This window comes from Pomacea canaliculata, linkage group LG13, assembly GCF_003073045.1.
Source record: "Pomacea canaliculata isolate SZHN2017 linkage group LG13, ASM307304v1, whole genome shotgun sequence".
Classification (NCBI taxonomy): Eukaryota; Metazoa; Mollusca; class Gastropoda; order Architaenioglossa; family Ampullariidae; genus Pomacea; species Pomacea canaliculata.
In genome coordinates this window covers 4,541,517-4,565,740 of record NC_037602.1, presented here as the reverse complement: position 1 = coordinate 4,565,740, position 24,224 = coordinate 4,541,517, and the positions used below count along the sequence as shown (strand labels likewise).

Below are 24,224 nucleotides of genomic sequence, written 5' to 3'. Positions count from 1 at the left end.
AATTCAAAACTAAATGTCCTTTTGTAGTATAGTAATAAATTGACATAAAACTACGTACTTCGTTCTTTTTAATTAAAATGTTAATGAGGAATGCATCACTTTAAACATCACTTTGCTGACATATGACGACTGCCAGCCGTGGACCACCTGACTTATGCCCACGGAGCCCTATATGTACCTCACTGTTCACTTATCTTTTCTTTATCATTATTGGTCTGCACAGATGATGCTACGCGATACAAGTTCACATTATTATTAATATTAACTTTTCTTTCAACGCTACAACTACTCTACAAATTTTCGCCATACTGCCGTGTCCTCTCGACTACCTCTCGTTGCTAACTCTTTACCGAAACCTAAGCCTAAACCTAACCCCAACGCTAATCCTCATCCTCACCCTAACCCTAACCTTAAAATTAACACTAACTCTAATCCCAACCCTAAACCTAACCTCAACGCTAAACCCTAACGATCATTCAAGCGACGCCAGCCCGCGCTCCCCTCTCAAAAATCGACCAAACCCACTCTCCCCTCCCGACAAAATAACATAGACCAGCCTATGACACAGCGTGGCATTGCCATTGGCATTAAACATGGTTTTGATAAATAAATAACACATTTGTATAGCGCCTTTTTCTAGCATCAGCCAGACTCAAAGCGCTTTACATATGGACATGCTAACACATCATATTAATTTATACATATAATAATTAAATAATATAATATTAATTATAGTTTGAAAGGCTAATAAATAGGCTAACAGCGGTTCTCAGGGTTGCAATCTCTTATTAAAAAGGTTGCTCCAGACGTAGTTTGGACTCACTGCATGATCCACCGTGAAGTTCTAGCTTCCAAAGATTTGAGTGTTGACTTGAACACAGTGCCAACGGATGTCATCAAAATGGAAAACTTTGTAAAGAACAGTTCTGCCAGATCTCGCCTGTTTTCTCTGATATGTCAAAACATGGGAGCCGACTATGACGCCTTGCTCTAGTACTGCGAATCAAGTGGTTGTCGAGTGGAAAAGCTCTCGCGAGTGTCTTTGAATTGAGGGAAGAATTGTGGGCGTTTCTGAAGGAGAACTCTTTCAACAAGGCTGACCTGCTTAAGAACGACCGATGGCTGCTGCTAATGGCATATTTATCGGACATATTTCAGAAGCTGAACGCTGTGAATACTTCTATGCAAGGGAAATACACCACCATATTACAAACAACTGACAAGATGAATGCTGTCGTCCGAAAAATTTGGTTGTGGACGCAAAAGATACGCCAGGAAAATAGTTTTGATATGTTTCCGTGCTTGTGTAAGTGCAAGGCTGACAACTTGAATCTTGATCATGTGAAGAAGGTAATTATTGCCCATCTAAACGAACTGCAAGAAAGGTTTCAGCATTACTTCGCTGAAATTGATGTGACTAAATACGATTGGATTCGTAATCCATTTCTGGCTGATCCTAGCACAAGCGGGTTGTCCACGGAAGAAGAAGAGCAGCTCATCGACCTTTCGAGTGACCAATCCCTGAAAATGGTCTTCCAAACAACACCAGTGCCAACATTCTGGATTAGCGTCAACGGTGAATATCCTCTCCTTTCTGAGAAAGCAATGAAAGTTCTGCTGCCATTTTCAACTTCGTATATGTGTGAGCAAGGATTTTCAGCATTGGCGGCACTGAAGTCTACATACAGAAATCGTGTGGACGCAGAGGCTGAGCTGCGAATAGCAGTGGGTACGAACATCGCACACAGGTTCGCTTCTCTATGCAACAGCAAACAGCTCAACCTTCTCATTAATCAAAGCGAGTGTCCAATAAAATAGTATTTATTAGCACCGCAGAAGTTGCTTTAGTAAAATTTCATTAACAGTTATACTTCTTGCAGATACGAACTTTGTTCTTCCGTTGTTGATTTCCTCGACGCGGCGTTCGAGGTTAGCTAAGGCTCCCCCCCCCCTCTTTCACCGACCTAGCTGGCTAAGGGGGGTCGCGGACGTACCGGTGTTCGTCATGGGGGGCGTCACAAGTAAAAGGTTGAGAACCTCTGGGCTAGGCCTTTTCATAGGAACTGTGTGAAAGAGCGAGAGATCGCGGGAGCGTGAAATTAGGGATAATAATCGGTAAGTGATATTTAATCTTTAAATAATTGTGGGTCTGTGTGTGATTAGACCTGCCTGATATTTTGCTTTCTATATTATATCGTAGTACTGGCTTTAAAAAAAATATTTAAAAAAAATACAAAAGTGCTAAAAAAAAAAAAAAGAATGCTCCCGCCCCCTACAAAAAAGAATGAAAGAGGCACTAATACAGTAATAATCCAGTTGAGTTCTTTTACTACAGTAGCGGAAATCCAAATTCAGATGTTTGTTGTATGTCGAATGAAAGAGCGCGTGACAGTATCTAAGGATGTGGGACTTGCCCCAGTCTTTCTTTACACTGAAAGGTTTACAAACAGCCCTAAATCCACATCCCTTGTGTATGAACTGGTCTAATTGCCATGATGAAAGTAGGATAATTATTTTTAGAACTGATTAGATCCCCTGTGGTCTAGGGTGTAACTCTAACCCCATAACCTGAGTAGGATGAACAAGTAATTTATGATTTGCCATCTCCATAGGCTTCCGCTTACAGATGACTTCCCGCGCTCTTTGTGGAGGGGGGAGTTGACATCAGTGACGTCATGACAGGGGGGGGGGTTAAACGCCTACAGCTTCGAAGAAAAGGTTATCTTCGTTCCTCTAAATCACGTGATGGACACAGCGTTCTGGTAAGCACTAGTAATCACAGTACTGTTCGTGGACTAAAGAAGACGACGGCTGTCTCCCTCTACCTCTCTCTTGTCTCCCTCTGCGGAAGGTAAGATGATCTATTCAGCTACCCTCGTTATACTTTAGTTGAATTGCCTGCGGTCAGTCTGCCTTGTGGCATTCATGAGGACCACATTTCTGGAAGATGTGGTATAATGATCGAATTAATTAATTAGTTAATATGCACATAACCCACTTAGAAAGTATCAAAGTAAGCCTGTAAGTTATGAATACGGCTTAGGTCCATCATTTTGTTTCTCCTTCTCTCACTTTGTCTCTCTCGCTTTCGCTGTAGCTACCTGTCATCATAATGATAATGATGTTTGCTTTATTAAAATGTATTCTGCTCTCAGAGATGGTAGTCTCTACTAGTATATCAGGAAAAGGCCCTGACTAAACCTCTAACCTAAACTATGTACCCCTCTAATCAAGGACCCTATAAAAAAACTACCCGGTCCTGAAAGCTTCCACGCCGTGTGCCACGGAAAGCATCTGAATCATGTTTTCTGTGGTTGTTATGACTTTCCCCCCTTTTACACACTTCACTGGCACTCATTAGATATCAATTCTTCTATGTCACGCATCGTAGTATTGTCATTACAACGCTGTAACGAATCTGTCACCTGTGTATATTCCTACACGTACAGGGAACTTCTCCACTGCTTTTTTCTTTTGTTTGGATTTATTTCGTTAATGAAAATTGCACAAGCCAATATCGATAAGTATAAAAATGCAGGTTGTAGAACGTAGCAATCAAAATGCTTAAGCGAGAGAAAAATTGAACTAATGACATTAATTATTATCGCTACTTTTAACGGTCAATCTCTTGCGACACTCTGGTTATAGTCGCGTAGAAAAGCCCTGTTAGTAGTATATGCTACTCAACTTGTGTTTGTACTCAGACGATTGTTATCAGTCGCATCTGATTGTTTACTGCAGAATTGCAGTCACACAATTTGCAGAAAGTAGGTATAAATGTTTATGAAAAAAAGGTCTATATTTCAATGATTCGAGAAGCTACCAGAGAGTAAAACCATTATAATGTTTACTTCAATGAATTTCAATTTAGCGAAGTTTACTTTTGTTATGCTGCCCTGAGCTTGTAGGTATCGAATGGTACTTGCTTCTTAAGTTTAAAGTCTTTTTTTTGGCGGTGTTTACAAATTTCTGCCCTGTTGGTGTGTAACGATTCGCGATTGAGACGAATCTAGTTAGATTCATTTTTATTTTTAACTTTCCCTGTGGTCAGGGAAGAGCAGTCGCGCGAGCGCTGACGTAGCTCTGGGTGACGATTCTTTTGCGTCATATAGTGAATGACGTAAATGAACAGAGGACGGGTTAACGAGGGATAGGAACGGTTCTCGGGGGAGAGGAGACCAAGCAGTTGGAGTGTACAGAGCTCCGCGGGGAGTGTACAGTGTATGGTTAACTGCCAGCAACGGATAGCCGACGTGTGTCCAGTGGAGTATTATCGTGTGGAGTATTACCCAGTGTGGTACAGTAATCAATCCAAGCGGAATATAATATCTTCGCCGATACGGCTTCAATCTCCTTAACTTCACGAACTGCGTGAAGAAATTCAGTGGACTTCACAGTTAACTTCACAGTTAACTTCACGAACTGCGTGAAGAAATTCAGTGGATTAACCTGCTGGTCCAGTGATCTCGCCAGCGCCAACCGTCTGAGAAACGTTAGGAGGAGGTTGACGCTGGAGGGGGTAGCGTTATTTTATTTTGTTTCATCCTCATCTCATCGTTAGTTAATTTCATAAACATTAAATGTGTTAATCGTTGGCCGGACCTTTTTGTTGAAAAAGGTGAAAGAGTGTGGCGAGCGTGGTTCACATGCAGATGTTTACACGCGCTCGCAGACACATTCAACACACTCTTTCGTAAAACGTTACATGGTGAATATCGTAAATGTTACGAAGTTCCTTTTAACGTGAGAATATTGAGCAACAGGCAAGACAGGGCTTAGGTGAACCATAAGTAGGTAGTGGACCGGAACCAGGTAAATCAAGTCAGTGTTGAAGGCCATGTGTTGCACACCGTGTATTGAGTTCGCCAGAAAGTGCTTTGAAGCAAGAATCAATTTTACACAGTTGATTCACACAACAGCTTGCTGCTTGTCAGCTGTGTGCACGCCTCTATGCTTTGTTCCATGTCCTCAGCACATCCACCCTTATTGCACCGTTGCACGTCACAGCAATAGGGGGACGACCTCAGTTGGGTGACGTAGTAGCGTTTAGTAGGGTGTGCCCAGTGTCCCCGGCTTCCCCTGGGTTTATTTCTGCCACAAACTTGTTAAACCGTCATTATGCTGTAAACATTTGGTATAATACATTACTTGTGTCAGGATAGTCCGTAATTTCCCAATTCGTCCTGAATGATGGAGACTTTACTCTTAAGTGAATTCCCTGCTTGACATAGTTTCTTTGGGTAATTCTTTTGGCTTTGTCAATGTCACGGTGCTGTTAGTATTTCCTAGTATTCTTTGTTTTGCTTCCTGATTTTCAACAGGTTTTGTATTGTTTTCATCAAACAACACCATTTTGATTGCCTTTTTTTACTTACATCTCTTGTAACAGATATAGTATGCCAGAGTTTATAATAACCATAGGCGATGTTTGGCAAGGATCTTATTGGGTGTTAGAGCCACAGCAAAGATGAAGTTGGCATTTCAAAAGTCTTCAGTTGGTGAAGTCGAATGTAAGCCCTTGTGTGTTTTGGCTTGACAACCTTATTTAGAAGGATATGCAAAGTCATCGTTAGCAGATTGGGGTTATATTTGACTATACTATAAATTACTACCTCTGTCTATAATGTTTTTCATTTGGGTGGGAAGTGCGTGTGCTAAGCTATACATCTGGATGCCTTGGTGGTCAAACTTGTTTACCAGCATCACTTACTATAAATATTAGGGATCCTATCCTGTCTAAAATGCGTAAACATTAAAGGATTTACCTCATGCTCCCTTTTAGTGTCTAGTCCAGAGTTGGATTTTTCTAGGTTACTTGTGTGCATTTTTAAAACTCTGGTTGAATTCGCACTGTCAAGAGATCCATGTATGTTTTTTCATCGACTCGGTAAAGCGCACAGCTGCTTCTTTTTAATGCAGGTACGAGCGACAGGTGATCCCACCATTTCTCAGAAATTGGACACGAAAACAAATATATATCCCAAAGCTAGCGGGCAGAGGATGCAGCATCGCCCTTCCACTCTGGTTCATCGTTGTGACAGGTAAGAATAAGCCTTTCCTTTAATGTTTTATTTGTTCTGCTTTTTGTTTAGTCGAGAAACTATTATGGCAGGATTTACTAATTTCTGTTCAGTTGCTGTATATCTTACAAATTAGGCTGCACTTTCTGCCGTGAGAACATTGAGCAACAAAGCATGAAAGGGGCTGAGATACATATACACATATTTAAGGAAAAGCATGATATATTATATATATATACAATTCAAAATCTACTAGTTAACGTTGGAGAAATTTGTGCTGCATGTGAAAATTATGTGTTGAATGAGTTGAGAAAAAACTGTACAGAAACGTCGGCCGCAAATGCAGCCTGTTGCTGGTTTGCTATGTGCAGGCCGTTGTGCGTGCTTGGCTGCACACTGTACTCCCGTCATCCAGAAAATTAGCGACAGTCAACATACAACACCTTGAAATGCATGCTTCATGTAGTCGAAATAGTGTGTCCACAGAACACGAAGGTTAGTTTAGTCCTGGTTACACCTCGAGGAGCATAGGGACGCAGCAACACATCGCCAGCGGAAAGGGCAGCACCCCTTAGTTGGGCCCAGGTGGTTCCCACGTCCTTGTCCTCGCTCTCTACAGTTCTTTTCCAAGTCTGCTTTGGTCTACCAACTCTCCTCTTCCCCTGAAGGTTCCATTCAAGTGCCTGCTTGGTAATGGTGTCAGCTGGTTTGCACAGGGTGTGTCCTATCCAGCCCCGTTTGCACTTTTTTTGTCTTAGCTAGTGGCATTCTGGTTGGTTCTTTTCCACATGCTGCTGTTGGAGATCTCTTTAGGCTTTCTTATTCACAGAATAAGGCGTGTTCATCGGTTGGTAAAGGTCTAGAGCTTGTTGTTGATGGTATTTGTCACTCTTCAGATTTCGGAATCCTAGAGTAGGACTACCTTCACATTGGTGTTGAAGATACGGGTCTGACTGCAGAAGGATAATGCTCGGGAGTTCCAGATAGGATGTAGTGTGTTGAAAGTATGCCTGGCCTTGTTGATGTGAGTTTTGATATCATCGTCAGCTCCATCGTCCTTGCTGACAACGCTCCCCAAACACGTGAAGCGGTCTGTTTCCAGGATGTTCTCTCCTTGAAGGTGGATTGGGAGTTCCTGCTTGTTGTTGATTCTCATCACTTCGGTCTTCTTTCTGTTGACCGTTAAGCTAATCTTCTTTGTTTCCTCTGTTAGCTTACGCAGCTAGGTTTGTGCATGTTGTTGCTGATGAGGTAGGAGACTAATGTCATCTGCAAAGTCCAGATCCTCTAGCTGCTTGGTAAAGGTCCACTGGATACCGGTTGGCATAATCCAATCTAGGGCCATCAGGAAGATTGTTGGTGATAATATTCAACCCAGCACTGGGAGAGGTCTCTTTGGCTTTCTTCGGTAACTTGACTAGGTACCCTAGTTCCCAGTTTGTCGGTACGAGCTCTTGTTCCCAGATCTTGTGTAGAAAGGGCTTTAACATTGTTGCTGTTTTTTCTAGGTCTGCCTTTGGTTCTGGGAATATGCCATCTGGACCTGATGCTCTGCCACCTTTCACGATTTTGACAGCGTTGATGATTTCTGTCTTAGTAGGAGTGCTGATATTTATGTGAAATGCACTAAACAATTCATACAACAAGTTACAATTACCATACCTTAAATCAGTTATAAGTGTAACAGTCAGAGACTTTGTGTGTGTGTGAGAGAGAGCAAGGTTTTACCGAATACATGCACCTACACAAATATAACTGTCAGCTCAAGATCATATCAAATGAAAAAGGACAACGGAAAATAAACATATTTGCGAACATGTTTCTATGAACTTTTTCAGAAAACAGGAATGCATATCATTACAAAGTTTGAATAAAATTAAAAAAAATTTTTTTTAACAAGCATTATTATACGCCATGAGAGAAAGAAAATGTGGTCCAATTTGCTTGTTTTTTCAGGTTTGCCAGTGTAGCCACGAGACACAGTCACTAAAGACAGAGATCATGAAACAGTTTGGGGAGATCACTACCTGGCTCAAGGGACACATTTCCCTGATTAGCCTGGTGGTTCTTGGGATTGGAAACCACTTCGTAAGCGATGATCTGTTTTTCTGTCCATGTGGGGAGATTTGGCGACGATATGTGTTCACATTTTCGTTAGCATTTTCTCCAGCTGCTCTTCTACTTTGCTTTGGTAAGTTCACTGCTGTTTAAATGGTGGAAGTATATATGTCGTTTTAATTTTAAGTATGAAAATCACATCATATTGACTTTCTCTCTAGCAGCTCTAACTTAATCAACGTAGGTAAACAGGTCTTACATTGAAAAAGAATAACCCATGATACCCTAATCTCATTGTCATAGGAACATACACTTTCAACCACTGTGCCTACGACTGACCCGTATCATTTGTAGAATCAAAACAGAATAGGACCTAATCCAAGTAACTGAATCACTCTGTAATACCTAAATCAACACACTGTACTCCGCAATACTGGGATACCTACCGACAATAAACGCAAATGTGGTCCAGCTAAAATCAATGAATTATTCTTGAAAAACTGCACCCCCCCAAAGATTGCAAAACCGTAAAGGTAAGAAGAGGGAGTAAACTGGTTGCCTTAAATAAGGAAGATACTCTCATAGGAAAGATTAGATGGGTGCTACATTCAACGGCATAGCAGATCCTAGGCAGACAAAAGAAGAAGAAAGGATCCCTATGTCATAATGAGCATTGTAAACAAAGAAGCCTCGAGGAAAAAGAGGAAAAGTATCACCGACGTATGAAATGGTTAGCAACAAAGAGAGATGGATAGGAAAACATTTTTTGTTTTTGCTATGCACATTTGTTGTATGATCTGATTGGAGGGAAAGAGGTGTTTGAGATTTTTGTTTTATTGTAAAAGAGGCGAGCAATTAGGAGGAGTATTTGCATATAAATAGCCACCACCACCGCCGCCAATCTGTACTCTGGTACCAATCAATGGATACAATAATTTAAGAGATCAGTAAAGGGTTACCGGTCTAACCCCTAATGTTCATCATCTTAGAAAGCAGCTTACAACAACCTCCTACTTGTGCTGCCTCTGTCACTTTACCACAATACTGTTACCGATCTTACAATCACAGTTTAAGTTATGTTTTTTCCTACCTACATATTCAGCATACTTTCAGTGCTTTCTAAAACATACATCACATGCATACATGCAAAAGGATATGTTTGTATATATATCAGGGTTTCTGCATAAGCTAAATTTTTTGGGGTCCCAGGGACCCCTTCTTCAGATTTTTAAGGGGTCCCTGTTCTTCGCCCAAATTTGAAGGGGACCCCATTGACGAAAATTGAAGGGGTCCTCCGAACTTTTAATGCGTACTGTACGCAATTTTTTTTTCGTAAGTAGAAGCCCTGTTTATATACACACAAATCGTACGTGCATGTACATGTATGTATATATGCTTGGTAATCTACAATTATGCTTGTTTCCAGATATATCCTGGAAGACTGTGTATGTATTACGCGTGATTAATGGTTGGTGTTCCTCCTGTAAACCTGTGATTCGTCCCATACTGCTTGCAGGAGGGTGGATAGCCTATTTCTTTCTAGACCAAAAGTAAGTGGAGTTCAATCTCTTTACTTATTTATATTTTAAAAGGAACTAAAAAACGGATTTCTATATACCTGCAATATGCAAAATTTGATCACTTTGCTATTAGAATCAAGTCGAAATAAAAATTTAATAAAAAAGGAAAAAAGAGTGCACCAAAAGAACTTTTTACGTTGACATCTAAAATATTTTTATGTGAAAGATTATTAAGTACACTATTCAACATTTTAAATATACAACATTGCTAGTGTGGCTAGGATATATCAATGTAATGGATGTGGAAAGTTATTAAGGTGAGAAGAAACTGTTATATATGTCGAAACAGACTTAATCAAAGGAGCTTGCTTGAATTTTACTAAAATCTCTAAGTTCCAGTTGCAAGTGAAAAAACAGTGCAATGCTTTATAAGTTATCATAAAGATGTATGATAAATTTATCTTGTCGAAGTGATACTTGAGATTAAAAAAGTAGTGTCTTACCTCATTATGTGAACAGGTAACTATTTAGATGTTTGTAAACTGATATCTTGCGAGTAAACAAAAGATTTCCTCAGATTTGGTGAATTCGTAGTTTATTCTGACCTACTAGCAGTTTTGAAAAACCATATGTTCTTTTTTTGGTCTTTATGTTACTATTTAATATGACTGTAATAGCATGTGCCATATATTATTTGTAGGTTTTCAGGCTGCATTGCAGATGACGGTACATGCAACACGGAAAAAAATATCACCGAATATGGAAGTTTGATAAAGACAGCGATAGCAGGAGTCGTTCTTGGCATTAGTCTTTTTCTGATGGTTGGCAGTAAGTAACCCCCTTTAAGATATTTTTCTTATTTGTTATCATTGTTATCCATATTCAAGTCTGTCCTGATTCATTTCTCCAGGTTAAATGATGATCAAGAACAATTTATTGATAATAATTGATTTTTAATATGTGTACAGGTACACTGATTTATGATATGACGGACGGTATTGCTGGTCTGCCGGTACTAGTCGTTGATATGAACTAAATAGACTCAGTGGCTAACAAGACTAGCTTCCACCTGTCTTGTAATACGCAGATCCTGCTTGAAACCAGTCCACTCCACCAATTCTTCCTCAACTCCCTATGACATCGACCCCATCCCGGTACTCCTAAAGGCGGTCTCAGAGAGTAGTTGCAGATCACATAGTCCAGCTTGCCCCGCGTCCAGCTTGTCCGTGACTGTGGCGACTATGTTCAAGAGTCATTGGTTTTGCGTTGCACATAGGGGATTTGAACCAGTCTTCTGGAGCACTTGGTCTCAAAGATCAGGATTTTCCTTCCCATATCATTAAGCGGAATCAAAGTCTACATCCATAAAGCAGGATGCAAAGTACAAGGGAATTTTGCAGTCTGTACTTGTTGCAAACCTGACAATGCTGCCACACTAGAGTCTGTCCTTAGTGGTCATTGCTTCTGTCACTGTTACAATAATGATACCTTGACAACCGTGGCTTTCAAGTACTCAAAACAGTACTCTCTCTTCATGCAGATTTCTGCTGTTTCGTGGACGTTAGTGTATATCGCCTATAGAGATCTCCTCGATATAAAGGGTCATGAAATATTTTTATGTTTTCCGAAGAGATGTTGAACCGTAGAGGGGATAGGGGGCACCCTTTGCAGACATCCACTGTTAGCTGAATGACGTATCACACTGGTTGCTGAGCAATACTGAGCCTGTTTATCGCTTGTAAAGCGCATCTGTTTTGAACAAGGACTTCTTTGATATCAAATCTTTGCTTCACTTTCCAAATAGCTTTGTGCCAGACTCTGTCAAATACCTGTTAAAGTCAATGAAGATGTGGAAAAGATCTCGCCAGTGTTGTAAATATTCTTCTATTAACCCACCTGGGATATCAATCTCTTCGGGTAAGACTGGTAGGGTTGCAGGACTGTTTGCTTTAAAAGACATTGGATTCTGTCTTCACCGGGATTTTGCATAGTTAATTACAATATTCAGCCAATCAGCTTTGTACAGCAGTGGTTTCTGTGAGAAGGCGGTCGTTTCTGTCGATTTCTAAAGTTTTGCATTGACCTATCTTTGTAGGGGTCTTTAGTAGCTTTAGGCCCTTTTCCGCTGTGACCTCTTCCTATTCCATCATTTATGATCCGACATTGGCTCTAATCGAGTTCTACTTAGCTACTTTTATAGCTTTCATGCAGTTTCAATTCACTGCTTTGTACTTAAAAGCTATTTTGGGGTTGTTTTCCTCTCTTTCTTTGAGTCTCATTTAGTAAAAATGATCTGGGATAAAACTGGTGACCCAGTGACCCAGGGTTGATTATATTTTATTCTTTATCTGCATCCATAGCACATCTTTGATTATTGAAAATAGCGCCCCTGTGAGCTTTCCAGAGATGTGTCTGCATTACAGTTCATCATGTTCAGGGCGGGAAATTCACACACAACTTCTTAGGAAATACTCAAATGTAAAAATATTGTTAAATTAATATACTTCAATCGAGAAATAGCTTGCCCAAAGTAGGATATTGTTGCATTTATAGATTTCAAAGATCTCTTTGATTTGTATATCACACCTGTGTTAGTGTATGCGTTCTAGATATGGGGACTAAAAGGGGTAGTTACAACAGAGAAGTTCTATCTCTTTGCCTGCAAAGGTTCAAAGGTTCAAAGGTGCTTCAGTGAAAGCATCAACCAGATTTCTGTGTGGTGAGACAGACAGGCAGGTTTACCCTAAATGCTATCATTGCTGCTAAGTGGTCGAGCGGAAACATTTGGTATTCAAAGAAAGCATATAACATGCTTTATTTATTACATACAACGGGTTATCAAAGTTGAGTATCTAAAACTCGTGTGGTGCTGATTTCTGTGGGTTTGGTGATAGTTGCTTATCTACTGAGCTGGCAATAAGAAATTGCTTGTGAAGAAATTTAGAGATATATTGAAGTATATCTATTGTTAATAGGAATAGCATTCAGAATTACTGTTAAGATGCATAGTTGTTTCAAGCGATGTATACAAAAGGAAATTAATATCGATACCATAAACAAAAAAATCTAGAAAACGCTTTGGGGTGAGAGTATCATAAACAAATCATTACATGCTGTCAAATTCACAACTACACACTATGCATTTTTACTCTCGTCTCTGACAAACACACCTGATATCTTAATTATTTCATGGAATTAAGTGGATTATGGAAAAGTACCGTTAATGTCTTCTTGTTACAGGGGTTGTGTACCATATCTGCTGGAAAAAGACAATCTTGACTAAGCACAATCAGCAGATCGGCATATCAGAGGTAAGTGCACATTACTGTACCTGCAGGTTACCCTGACATATTAACAACAAACCAGTCTATAATCGCTTCCACCGAGACTCTGTGATCTTCATGCGAAACACGAAACACTATTTTTAAAGGAATACCTGGCTTAATATTACTTGAGGTCTTTAAAAAAGTGTTCGATAAAATATTTTAGAAATTATTTGATTACAGATTGTTAAAATTTTGGTTCTTAGATTTGGTCATGAAATCGGTACACATTTTCTATTCGGACATGTGCACATGCATATTTGTGGATGAGCTGGTGCGCATAAGCGAACTTAAACATGAACTTAAGCCTAAGTTGGCTGACTTACCTTTAAGTACAGTAACTCGGTGTGCACAAGACAACTCAAGTCTGCTAAGTACAAAATTTCTTACTCAACTTTATGACTGCTTCGTAACTAAGCAAGCAGCTGAGTCCGCTCATACACACCGCCAGCCACGAACTCAGCTGAGTAAAATTTGCGGTTAAGTCGGCCAAGAAATTTAAGTTCGCTTATACACATCAGCCATGGTCGAATTATTTCTCTTGCAGTTTACAGAAACTTTGTCTATTATGTCGCGCGAAAATGAAAATGTTAGAGACAGGAAAGCGCGATATTTTAATGTCCCAGTTCTCAGATGATACAATATTCTATTTATTGCAGAATCTTAGTACAGAAGACTCAAAAACAAAAAGTAAGTATAATATGTGACTTGGTGTGACAAAATGGTTGGCTTGTCAAAAGTGGAATTTGTAATTCTTTGTAACTCTGGTAACCCACATAATTTTAGATTTCTGATTTCTCTCTCTATATATATATGTGTGTATATATTTGTGTACGTGTGAGTGTGTGTGTGTATATTTAAATGTTTTCGTAAATAATAGGCCATTTCTACATTATCCTTAACCAGGGAATTATTAATAAATAACTAACATATTACAAATATTTAAAAAAAGATAGTAGGTTCCGAGATCAAAATAAATGACAAATACAGACAACTACATGTATTACGATGAGTTACAAAGAGTATCTGAATGTCGCGTGTCTCGATTTCGACGGCTAGTTTTGTTCAGTTCGCGGGGAAAAGGTCAAGGTCTTCTCCCGCTAACTGTAGCGGTGACGTCGGCGTGAGTGCTGTGTGCTGCCGGTGGGAGCCTTTGGGGGTGCACTGCGCCGGCCCCTCCCTTCCCTGTCCACGGTTTTGGCGCACAAAACGTTCACGCGCTTTGACGTGGCTTGGGTGTCGTGGGCGCTGGCGATTGGTCACAGTCCCTGGCCAACGGGTGGTGACCCTCTGAGAGCAGCGTCCCTCGAGGCAGTTCTGACCTAGGCGCCGACAGAGACGTTAAAGCTACAACGTCTATGGCGCCGAGGAGAGTGGGGAGATTCTGTTTGAAAGGACGGCTGGAGGCCGTGAGTGGAGTCAAGGCGCCGGTAAACTCAAGCCGTGTGGGCTTCTTGGTTATGGCATAGACGTGATATAATTATTTCTAGTATAGTGTGAATTTATTGCACATGATCTCTTTAATGATTAAATGAAACTAAGTGAATTATGGAGAAGTGTCGTTAACTTCTTCAAGCTTCTTCTATAGGTGTCGGCTTCTGGAAAAAGTTTTCAAAGAATTCTAAGCGCAATCAGAAAAGCGACATAGAAATGGTAAGTCCAAATTTTACTCTATCTGTTTACTAATACATATTGAAAAAACACTGAACTCTTTGTTTTGACACCATTATTGTTCTTATGTCTGTGTTTACATTTTAAGCGCATTGAGTCTGGCTGATGCTGAGAAAAAGCGCTATAAAATGTACTGTCCATTGTCATTATTGATAACAAGGCAATCTACATCGAGGCCATAATGATCTTCCTTCAAACCACAAAACGTGGACACAAAACTGCTGGGAAAGTACATTTTCAGAGCTTTTTCAGAACAAAACAATACATTTAATGTATTTTTATCTCCACATGCGGGAATTCATGTAGATACATATGCGTGAGCGTGCTTACAATTGTGTATTTTTCCGTGACTCTGTGCTTACAGCACAACTGTTTTGGGGCCCTTTGTGGGTTTTCTTTTTTTTTTTTTTATCTCTTTAAGCATTAACATTTTATGTCCCAGTTCTGAATTGAAGTGAAAAATTTTTTAAAAAGTTGCATTTTATAAATCGTGATTCTTTTGTTTACTGCAGGCTCCTGGGACAGAAGGCTCAAAAGAGAAAAGTAAGTATGACACTATGTGACTTTTTTCTTCTTCTTGTTCCTATTCTCCCCCAGTGGAGCATAGGGCCGCAACCGAAATCACCAGCACGCGTCATAAGCCTTTCCGAAGAGGGATCTTCCCGTCCAGGCTCTCGTTGTGCGGTTAATACTGTGTTAATTATGTGACTAGGTGTGACAAAATGCTTGGCTTGAAAAAACGTAGAAAATGGTGGTGGATCTTTTATCACCTACATAATTTTTCATTTTTCAAATCTCTCTGTATAGGTGCATATGTTTGTGTAGATGTGTTCGGTTTTTTTTCTTTAATAGTAATTAGCCATTTCTATATTATCCTTAGACATGGAAATATAATAAAATAATAGAATACAGTCATCTATTAAATGAACTACAAATAGTTTCTGAAGTTAATGTTTTTTTTGAAATAATATATTTGTGTACTAGCATGTATGAAAGGTTAAACACAGATGTATACTGATAACCTTTATGTCAGGATTTGACGTATATTTGCAATTAAATGTACATAGACATGCTAAGAAGTTACAATTTTTTTATTGTAAAATAATTGTAGTAGTTAATTTTCCCTCCACAGACAACAATTCTCTTTAGTACAGTGTGCAGTTATGGCACATGATCTCTTAATAATTAAATGGATTTAAGTGGATTATGGCGAAGTGTCATTAACTTCTTCGAGCTATAGGTGCTGGCTGCTGTGGACGGTTTTCAAAGACGTCAGATCCAGAAGAAGAAAGTAAGTATGTAAATAAACGAAATGGTTCGCTTGTCAAGCGTGAAATTTGTTGGTGATTCTTTTGCCACCCACACATTTTTAAAGTTCTAATTGCTCTGTCTGTCTGTCTGTCTGTCTGTCTGTCTGTCTGTCTGTCTGTCTGTCTGTCTGTCTGTCTGTCTGTCTGTGTGAGAATGTGTGAGTAGTTGTTCAGAGGCGGTCTTAGCAGTATGCGGATCCATGTAAAGTAATAATAATATAATTATAATTATAATACTAATGGGTATTTGTAATGCTCAGCACCACGACCAAGATAGATTACACTCTCTGTGCAGACCAGTAATGATAAAAAAAGAAATGAAATTAAAAAAGCCTCCTATCGCTTCCCTCCCGCCCCACTAATCCCTGATGCGGCTGCTGTAGTCGCCAACCCTAATGGCTGCCTCTGGTTTATGTGTGTTGGTATTTTGATTTTTGGTAAAACTCGTAAATAATAAGCAATGTTTATGATATCCTTAATCAGATAAATATAAAATAACTAATACATAATTAGTGTTAAAAGATAATATGTTCCTAGACAAAAACAAATGAGAAACACAGATACCTGTTACAATGATTTACAAAGAGTTTATCGATGATGTGGGAAGTGTGTAAATGCAAGAAAATCTATGAATGTAGGAAGCATATCTTCACATCGATTTGTCTCAAGCGAAAAAGAAAATGCAATCTAAAGAAAATGGATACAATTTGTGATGGCACCTGGATTTGAAATAACTATACATACCACCTTTGCAGTCAAAATTTCCATGGCATGGAAACTCCCTAAAGACCGTACATTACCTTGCCATCATTGTCTTCTGACAAAAATCATCAAACCAATGGTACGCTACTTTCATAGAAAGTAACGTTTTAATTATTTACTTTAATCTAGACTAAAAGCTAGCATGTTTTAATGGACTAGATTTTCCTCTAAATAAAAAAACATTTAAAGAAAATACAGTTCAACAGAAAATTAGAATTTATAATTATTAAATTCAATTTAAATCGTAGTTCAATTCTTGCATGATATAAGTGTGTCTGTTTTTCATTATATATATTATTTTATATAATAAAGACAGCGTCACTCACTATTATTGCACTAAACATTGCCTCTTTCCTCTGTTTCCCATTTATCTATATTTAAAACAAACTGACTTTTGTCTCTGTCGTTAGTTCGTCCTGTGATGTTTTGCTGTGGCTCCTTAACATAAAATTTAAGTAGATGCAAAGACCACGATATAAATGGAGAGCAAAATTCCATTTTACTGCAGCCTTTTTATTTTGGTCATATACTTACCTCGCTCAGAGCAAGAATTATCAAGTGAACTGGAATAAAGTTTACCCACGAAAACTTCACTAGTAAGGTATCAAAAGGAAGATAGGAACCCTATTTAGCGTCATCCATAGGAATTCACGTCTTGAACTAATTTTGCATTTACGATGTTTGCTCATATTGAGTACTTATCAATTGCCACATTTACATTTCAAGTAACGGTGTACACATGTTTCAATGACAAAACTATTTGGTATCGCCAAATTATGTCACTTTGGTTGTCTTCGCTGCTACATGTTTATGCTTGTTCTCATAAATGCTGTCAATTCGTGCCCATTTTCAGCATTAAAGAGGAACCTGCAGGGGTTGGACTGGGAGATCTTGTCGTTAATTGTGGACGAAGGTCTCATGAATGCTAAAGTCCTCAAGGAACTTAAAGACGCTGACTTCATAAAGTTTCAGAACAAGATAAACATGGGTCAGTGGAAGACTCTGAAAGAAAAGTGCGGAAACGTAAGTAGAGCGTGAACTCATTTAACGGATAAGAATTGTTTTGCCTCTAGTGTCAATAACAGAAAGAAAAAAATATCAGTGATATAACAGGCCCTTGAAATTTATGTAAAAATACGGCCACTCAAACTATTACTCTAGAAAATGCTAGCATAGCCCTTAACGCGAGATCACATGTAATAATGTAGTATTTATGAAATTTCGTAGTATGCAGAATGGGGGACACTATCTTTTTGTCACTGAGTCAGCTTTTATTTTTTGTTTCTTTTCATGTGTCATATACCTTTCATGTCTTTTCTTTACACCTTTTAGCTGTTCAAGACTTTTTAAGCAGACAGTTTCTTTTATTTTTTTTGCGATGAATTGATCTTTCATGGCTAATCTTTCTATAAATTTTATCATTAGCAGTGTTAAACCTATTACACAGTTATTATACAGTTTTAAGGGTTTAGGATAAGAATGGCAATTACAGCATAATGACTACAGCGACGCCTCCTCCAAAAGGTTTTTAATGTCTTCAGTATAATAACGTAGGAGGTATATTTGGCCGATACATCATGGAAGGAGTGCACGGACCTAAAAAAAAAGACTTTATTCCCCACAGACAAAATAACTACAATAAAAACAATCAAGATTCAGATATACTAAATTGTAATTCTGTTAAAACCCTTTTATTGTCAATAGTAGAATAGTTTGAGAAAAGTAAACGTTTTCTTTCCTAAAAATATTTTAGTCCTTTTAGATTTTGATTACATTATTTCGTTCCTTGTTGCACTCTTTTGTTCAGTCTGGGTTTTTTTTTCCTTGGAGTAATGGAGAAAATGAGTCGCAATTTTGCAGATAAATTTGACAACACAAGGTTCTGGTGAAATGAATGTTCAGGCTACTTCTTCTGCTGTTGATCGGTCTGCTAGTAGTTCTGCTGATCATGCTGCTGATTCTCATAGGAATGAAAATTCTCCTCAGAATATACAAGTACACACATTATTTGAGTTTCCCATTGCTTGAAACATTTACAGAAAAAATAATAAATGTAAAGAGAATTTCTACAAAGTTTACCTTTGTTTTAGTCAAATGTCTTCTGAGGTATTCACATTATGTTCATTGAAAGAAAACAATACTCACAAAAATATAATTTTTAATGATTTTCAATCATCGAATTCAGAAGAAATTAACCTCAAAAAGAGTTACTGTTTTCAGTCTGTAATACCATACGAGCCTAAATTTGGCTGATATATCATCGAAGGAGTGCAAAGACATGGTTTCTTTTCTTGGAGTAATAGAAAAAATGTCTCGTAATTTTACAGATGATTTTGCCACCACAAGGTTTTGGTCTAGTAAATGCTGAAGATACTGCTACCGCTGCTTCTCAGTCTGCTGGTAGCTCTGCTAGTTCTGATGCCGATTCTTGTGCTAGTCACGTGGTTTACATTCCGTAAGTAAACATGATTTTCCATTGTTTGAAATTGTACAGAAAAACCATAAATGTAAAGAGAGAATTGCTATAGTTAACCTTTATTTTAGTCTAATGTATTCTTATTCTTATTCATTATGATAACTTAAAATAGGAAAATAATGTCACAAAATTTATTTAGTTCAATGTTTTTCAATAATTTAAGATAGCTGACATTAACGTTTCTTATATTTAACAAGTAGCAAGTTTTATTATTTTAGAAAAAAAACAGATATTAACTATACTCGATTTAACACAAAAACTTGCAGAGTAGTATTTAAGTTTTCAAGTTCAGCTTTTTATTTCCTTGTACTATTAACCGTTTACCCTATTATATAGTCTATATGGCTAAGGCAACAAGACTATGCGTATGATAAACGAAGCTATAGTGAAAAGTGTGCTCAGACAGAGAGACTACAGTGGAATCTCGGTTAGCGAACGCCTCGGATAGCGAATTTTTGGGATAACGAACAAAAATTTCGTCAAAAATTTGTCTCGGATAGCGAACAAAATTTCGGATAACGAACAGCCACGTGAACCACACGTGACCGACCAGCATGTCATCATTCGCGCTCGAGACACAGCTACGATCCTTATCGGTGCGCATCCTTCTTATTTAGTGATTGTTGTGCTTTATTTTAATAAGACAATCCTCAATCATGTCTCCAAAGAAGATTAAGAGCAATTAATAGCAGTGAGGTAATGACAAGGAAGCGGCCAACAATTGAATTGAAAAAGGAAATGATTTCAAAGTATGAAGGTGGCATGCGTCTGTCGGATATGTGATGTCGTATTATTGAAGAGTTTTACAAAAAAGGCAGAAGCAGCAGACACTGGACAAGTTTTTTTCTTTAACCTCAAAGCTACAGAAAAGGGAAGTCGCCCCCGATTTTATAATGTCACGTGTGCTCATGGAGGGGGAATCCAAGCAGTAATTCCACCCCTTCCTCCCCACACCTGCCTCCAACCACGTCGTCAAAACGGCAAGTTTTCTGATGTTTAAATGCTTTAGTTAATGTTTTTATGTTTATTTAACTCCATTTATATTGCATTATAACTGTTCTCATTACAAATACCTATATATATATATAGCCTGTAACTTTCAAATATTAGCGAGTCAACAGGGGCTGGGAACCAATTAAATCTATTTCCTTTATTTCTTATGGAAACAATAGTTTCGGATAACGAACATTTCGGATAACGAACAGCTTTCCAGAACGGATTAAGTTCGTTAACCGAGGTTCCACTGTATTAGAATCTTTATTATCGTTTTAGGCACCTACCTATTAAGTTTTCTTAAATTAAAGCAGTTGTGCGCAAATGAAGAAGGTCAAATTTATAACTTCCAGCAAGAACTGCACTGAGAAGTGAAAATGCAGAAGTGAAGAAGAGGTTTATCGTCGTGAAGGGGCATACGTGCAAATTTGTCACAAGCACCTCGCCTCCAAAAAGAATTTAATAATTTCATATACAGTGGAACCTCGGTTAACAAACTTAATCCGTACTGGAAAGCTGTTCGTTATCCGAAATGTTCGTTATCCGAAACAATTTTTTCCATAAGAAATAAAGGAAATAGATTTAATTGGTTCCCAGCCCCTGTTGACTCGCTAATATTTGTAAGTTACAGGCTATGTAAGTTGTTTTAATGAGAACAGTTATAATGCAGTTTAAATGAAGTTAAATATAAAAACATTAACGAAAGCATTGAAACATCAGAAAACTTGCCGTTTTGACGGCGTGGTTGGAAGCAGGTGTGGGGAGGAATGGGTGGAATTACTGCTTTGATTCCCCCCTCCATGAGCACACGTGACATTATAAAATCGGGGGTGACTTCCCTTTTCTGTAGCTTTGAGGTTAAATGACAAAACTTGTCCAATGTCTGTTCCTTCTGCATTCTTTTTTGTAAAACTCTTCAATAATACGACATCACATATCCGACAGACGCATGCCACCTTCATACTTTGAAATCATTTCCTTTTTCAATTCATTTGTTGGCCGCTTCCTTGTCATTACCTCACTACTATTAATTGCTCTTAATCTTCTTTGGAGCCATTATTGAGGATTATCTTATTAAATAAAGCACAAAAATCACTAAATAAGAAGGATGCGCATAGATAAGGAACGACTGATCGTAACTGTGTCTCGAGCGCGAATGATGACATGCTGGTCGGTCACGTGTGGTTCGCGTGGCTGTTCGTTATCCGAAATTTTGTTCGCTATCCGAGACAAATTTTTAACGAAATTTTTGTTCGTTAACCGAAATATTCGCTATCCGAGGCATTCGTTAACCGAGGTTCCACTGCATTTTTAAAGCAGAAAAATGCCAATATGCTTTGAGTTTATTAATAACAGATATATTCTGTTTATTTACTTTTGCATTTTCATTCATTATATTGAAAATGTGTTTACTTACACAGACTAAAATTCGCATGGGTAGATATTTGTTTTTGTTCACATTGGATTAGACTGATCCGCTCAGCAAGGGTGCGTAGTTTATAAAAGGCAGGATTTAAACCCTAGATACACAGTCTCTGTAAAACTATCCTTAAAGTATGAAGAGGAGCAAGTGTTATAGGAATGACAGTAAATGAAGAGGAATAATTTTCGCAAATTAAATGCTTAATTTTATTTAACCTGCAAAATCTTTTACGATGAAGAGCAATTTAATTAATTGCTGATGTTGTTGTGCTGATTTTGCTGTTTTCGTTAACATTATTAACTTCTTTTCGGTTGCCGTAAAGGGAGGCGAACAATGAAATGGAACCTTTGTGCTAAAGAGGGATGCAGATGACCACCCTTAAGCCTGCGTCTAAAAACAGTATCATTGAAATGTGAATAATTTGTTCAAGACTTCATAGCAGCGAGGAAAACTGTCGGAGTTCCAGACCCAGTAAAAGATCAGACTACTCGTAATAAAATACAAAACAGCAACACAAATTATTCTTAGCCTCGTCCCGCATCTTCACAATTTTGTACTTGTGACATGACACGGTGACCTCAAAGAAATAGCGGCCGTCATGAGACGATCGCACCTAAGTACTCCCACACAACTCATTCGACCACCTGTTTCGTGTCCTGTTCCCTTTCCATATGAATATATTGTAGAAAAAAAGGGTTTGTGAAAATACCCTTAGCGAGTTTCAAAGTTTATTGTGTAAAGAGATAACAGCAGGGTTGTCCATGGGACATATTTTTCTATCCCATCCCATCCTATGGCACTTTATGCATGTCCCATCCCATCCCATCCCATGGGACGTTTCCCATGGGATTCCCATGGGATTCCCATTCCTATGGACAACACTGCGCATTGCACACATGTTAACAAAGTCATGGCATAATGAAACTGGAATAAAAAGTATTTTTCCTGTGCTTAAAAAGTCTGACAATGCAAATTTCAGCGTAAATTTATTTTACAATATCAAGTATCGAGTACCATGGGAAATACAAATGTGTGCTGTCCCATCCCATCCCATCACATGGGACGTTTCCCATGGGATTCCCATGGGATTCCCATTCTTATGGACAACACTGGTTAACAGACGACCATAATGCTTTTCTCCCTTATCACTAGAAACTGTTGCAAAGTTTTCCCTTTATCGTTTAATCAGCTGTACCATTGCGAGTGTTTATGAAAAAAGATAAAATTGATGGTAATCATGATTGTCATTTCAGAAATTTAAAAAACGAAAGAAATATCCTCTTCTATTATTTAAATACTAAGGCTAAGAAAGCAGCGATCTTTTATAAAAGCACTGGAACTCTTTTAATATCATTTCTGACGCTGATGCTCCCAAGCAAAGCATTGACAATTGCAGTGTGTACGGCAATTCAAGAATCGTTATAACTTATCGTGACCACATGGACAAGGCCACAAACTATAAAGGTAATCTGACTGCAAATATTCATAAAGAAAGCTATGTATTTTGTTATCATAATACATTTTACTTCTATTAACTCTGATTTTAATCTAACTTGCTGTGTATTAATCTGTGAGAATATTCTCTACCTTGTCTAGAATTTGTATTAATACTTTTGAAATTAATATGATGGGGTTTACGGTTACATATAAATGTAAATCTTTGTAGATCTTGTATACATTGTGTTTGTGTTGGGGACGGGGAGAGGGTATTTGTGTTTAACGAAGATTTTATTTCTTTGTTAATAGAAAGAATAGATTATTTTGTTTGTCTTTGTCTTTTACTAGATATGCTTTGTGTATTCAAAATACACGCTCTATAACGATACATTTTAATCAATTAAAATACGCATACATAAATGATGTTAGTCTTCAAGTAGATATGTAGACTTTATACAGATAGATTATTTACTATTTTTACGTTGATGAGTGTAATTATGCTTAGTTTAGTCTCATAATTCATAATTTTCTATTTCATTTAAATCGTTTTCCCTACTTTTTTGAGTGAATAAAATTTAATAATTGGAATGGTTCTCTCTCTTTGAATCCTATCCAAAAACTTTTTTCTCCCGTCTTTTTTGCTTATGTGACAACGACGTAAGCTTAAAAAGCCTGTTATACTTTAATCGAAAATGCTTATACCTGGTAATCTTTCATTTGATCTGTGATCATTACATCGGAATAATTATATTGATTTAATCTATTTTCAAATGACGTTAATCATCACAAAATAAAAGTGGTACAATGTTGACATGAATATTTCAGTAAAGCTAAAGAACCTGTTCCAAAAATAGCACTATTTTGTAATTAAAGAAATTATTTTGTTGCCTTGAGATAGGAAGGATGTACAAAGGGAAATCACAGTAAACTGGACAGGCTCATAGAGGCCATGATAGATAAGATAAGATAAGACTTTATTTGTCCCAGAGTGCAATTCTGGTGCAGCTCGATTAAAATTAAAATTCATACACAATTGCATGCACAAAACTATTCATGTCTCATTCATAACCCATTCAAAAGTCGCATTGCTGAAACAACAAAAGACAGCCGCAGTCTGTTTGTCCTGCATGCAGGCACACATCGGCGGCCCGACGGGAGCATGCATGTCATCACGAAGGATGGCAGACACCTTCAGAAGAGCCCGCCTATTGTACAGAGTCTGAAGAGAACT

General features: G+C 38.1%; 1 protein-coding gene across 1 annotated transcript; it reads left to right on the top strand.

Annotated features, from left to right (window-relative positions):
* The first annotated feature begins 2,768 nt into the window (after positions 1-2,768).
* LOC112554648 lies at positions 2,769-22,413 on the top strand. Its single transcript, XM_025222577.1, has 14 exons — positions 2,769-2,851; positions 5,920-6,041; positions 7,977-8,211; positions 9,505-9,628; positions 10,299-10,426; positions 12,839-12,909; positions 13,581-13,611; positions 14,510-14,574; positions 15,105-15,135; positions 15,833-15,883; positions 17,518-17,687; positions 18,525-18,659; positions 18,992-19,119; positions 21,879-22,413. Exons 3-14 carry the CDS (start codon positions 8,022-8,024, stop codon positions 21,910-21,912), a joined length of 1,158 nt encoding a protein of 385 aa, XP_025078362.1. The 5' UTR covers positions 2,769-2,851; positions 5,920-6,041; positions 7,977-8,021; the 3' UTR covers positions 21,913-22,413.
* Positions 22,414-24,224: the final 1,811 nt, after the last annotated feature.

Excerpts from the sequence above, each read along its gene's own strand:
- LOC112554648 (XM_025222577.1), top strand. The coding sequence starts at position 8,022 with ATGAAACAGTTTGGGGAGATCACTACCTGGCTCAAGGGACACATTTCC. Across the intron at positions 10,427-12,838 it reads TCTTTTTCTGATGGTTGGCA|GGGTTGTGTACCATATCTGC; the intron begins GTAAGTAACCCC and ends TTCTTGTTACAG. Across the intron at positions 19,120-21,878 it reads AGTCACGTGGTTTACATTCC|GGAGGCGAACAATGAAATGG; the intron begins GTAAGTAAACAT and ends GTTGCCGTAAAG.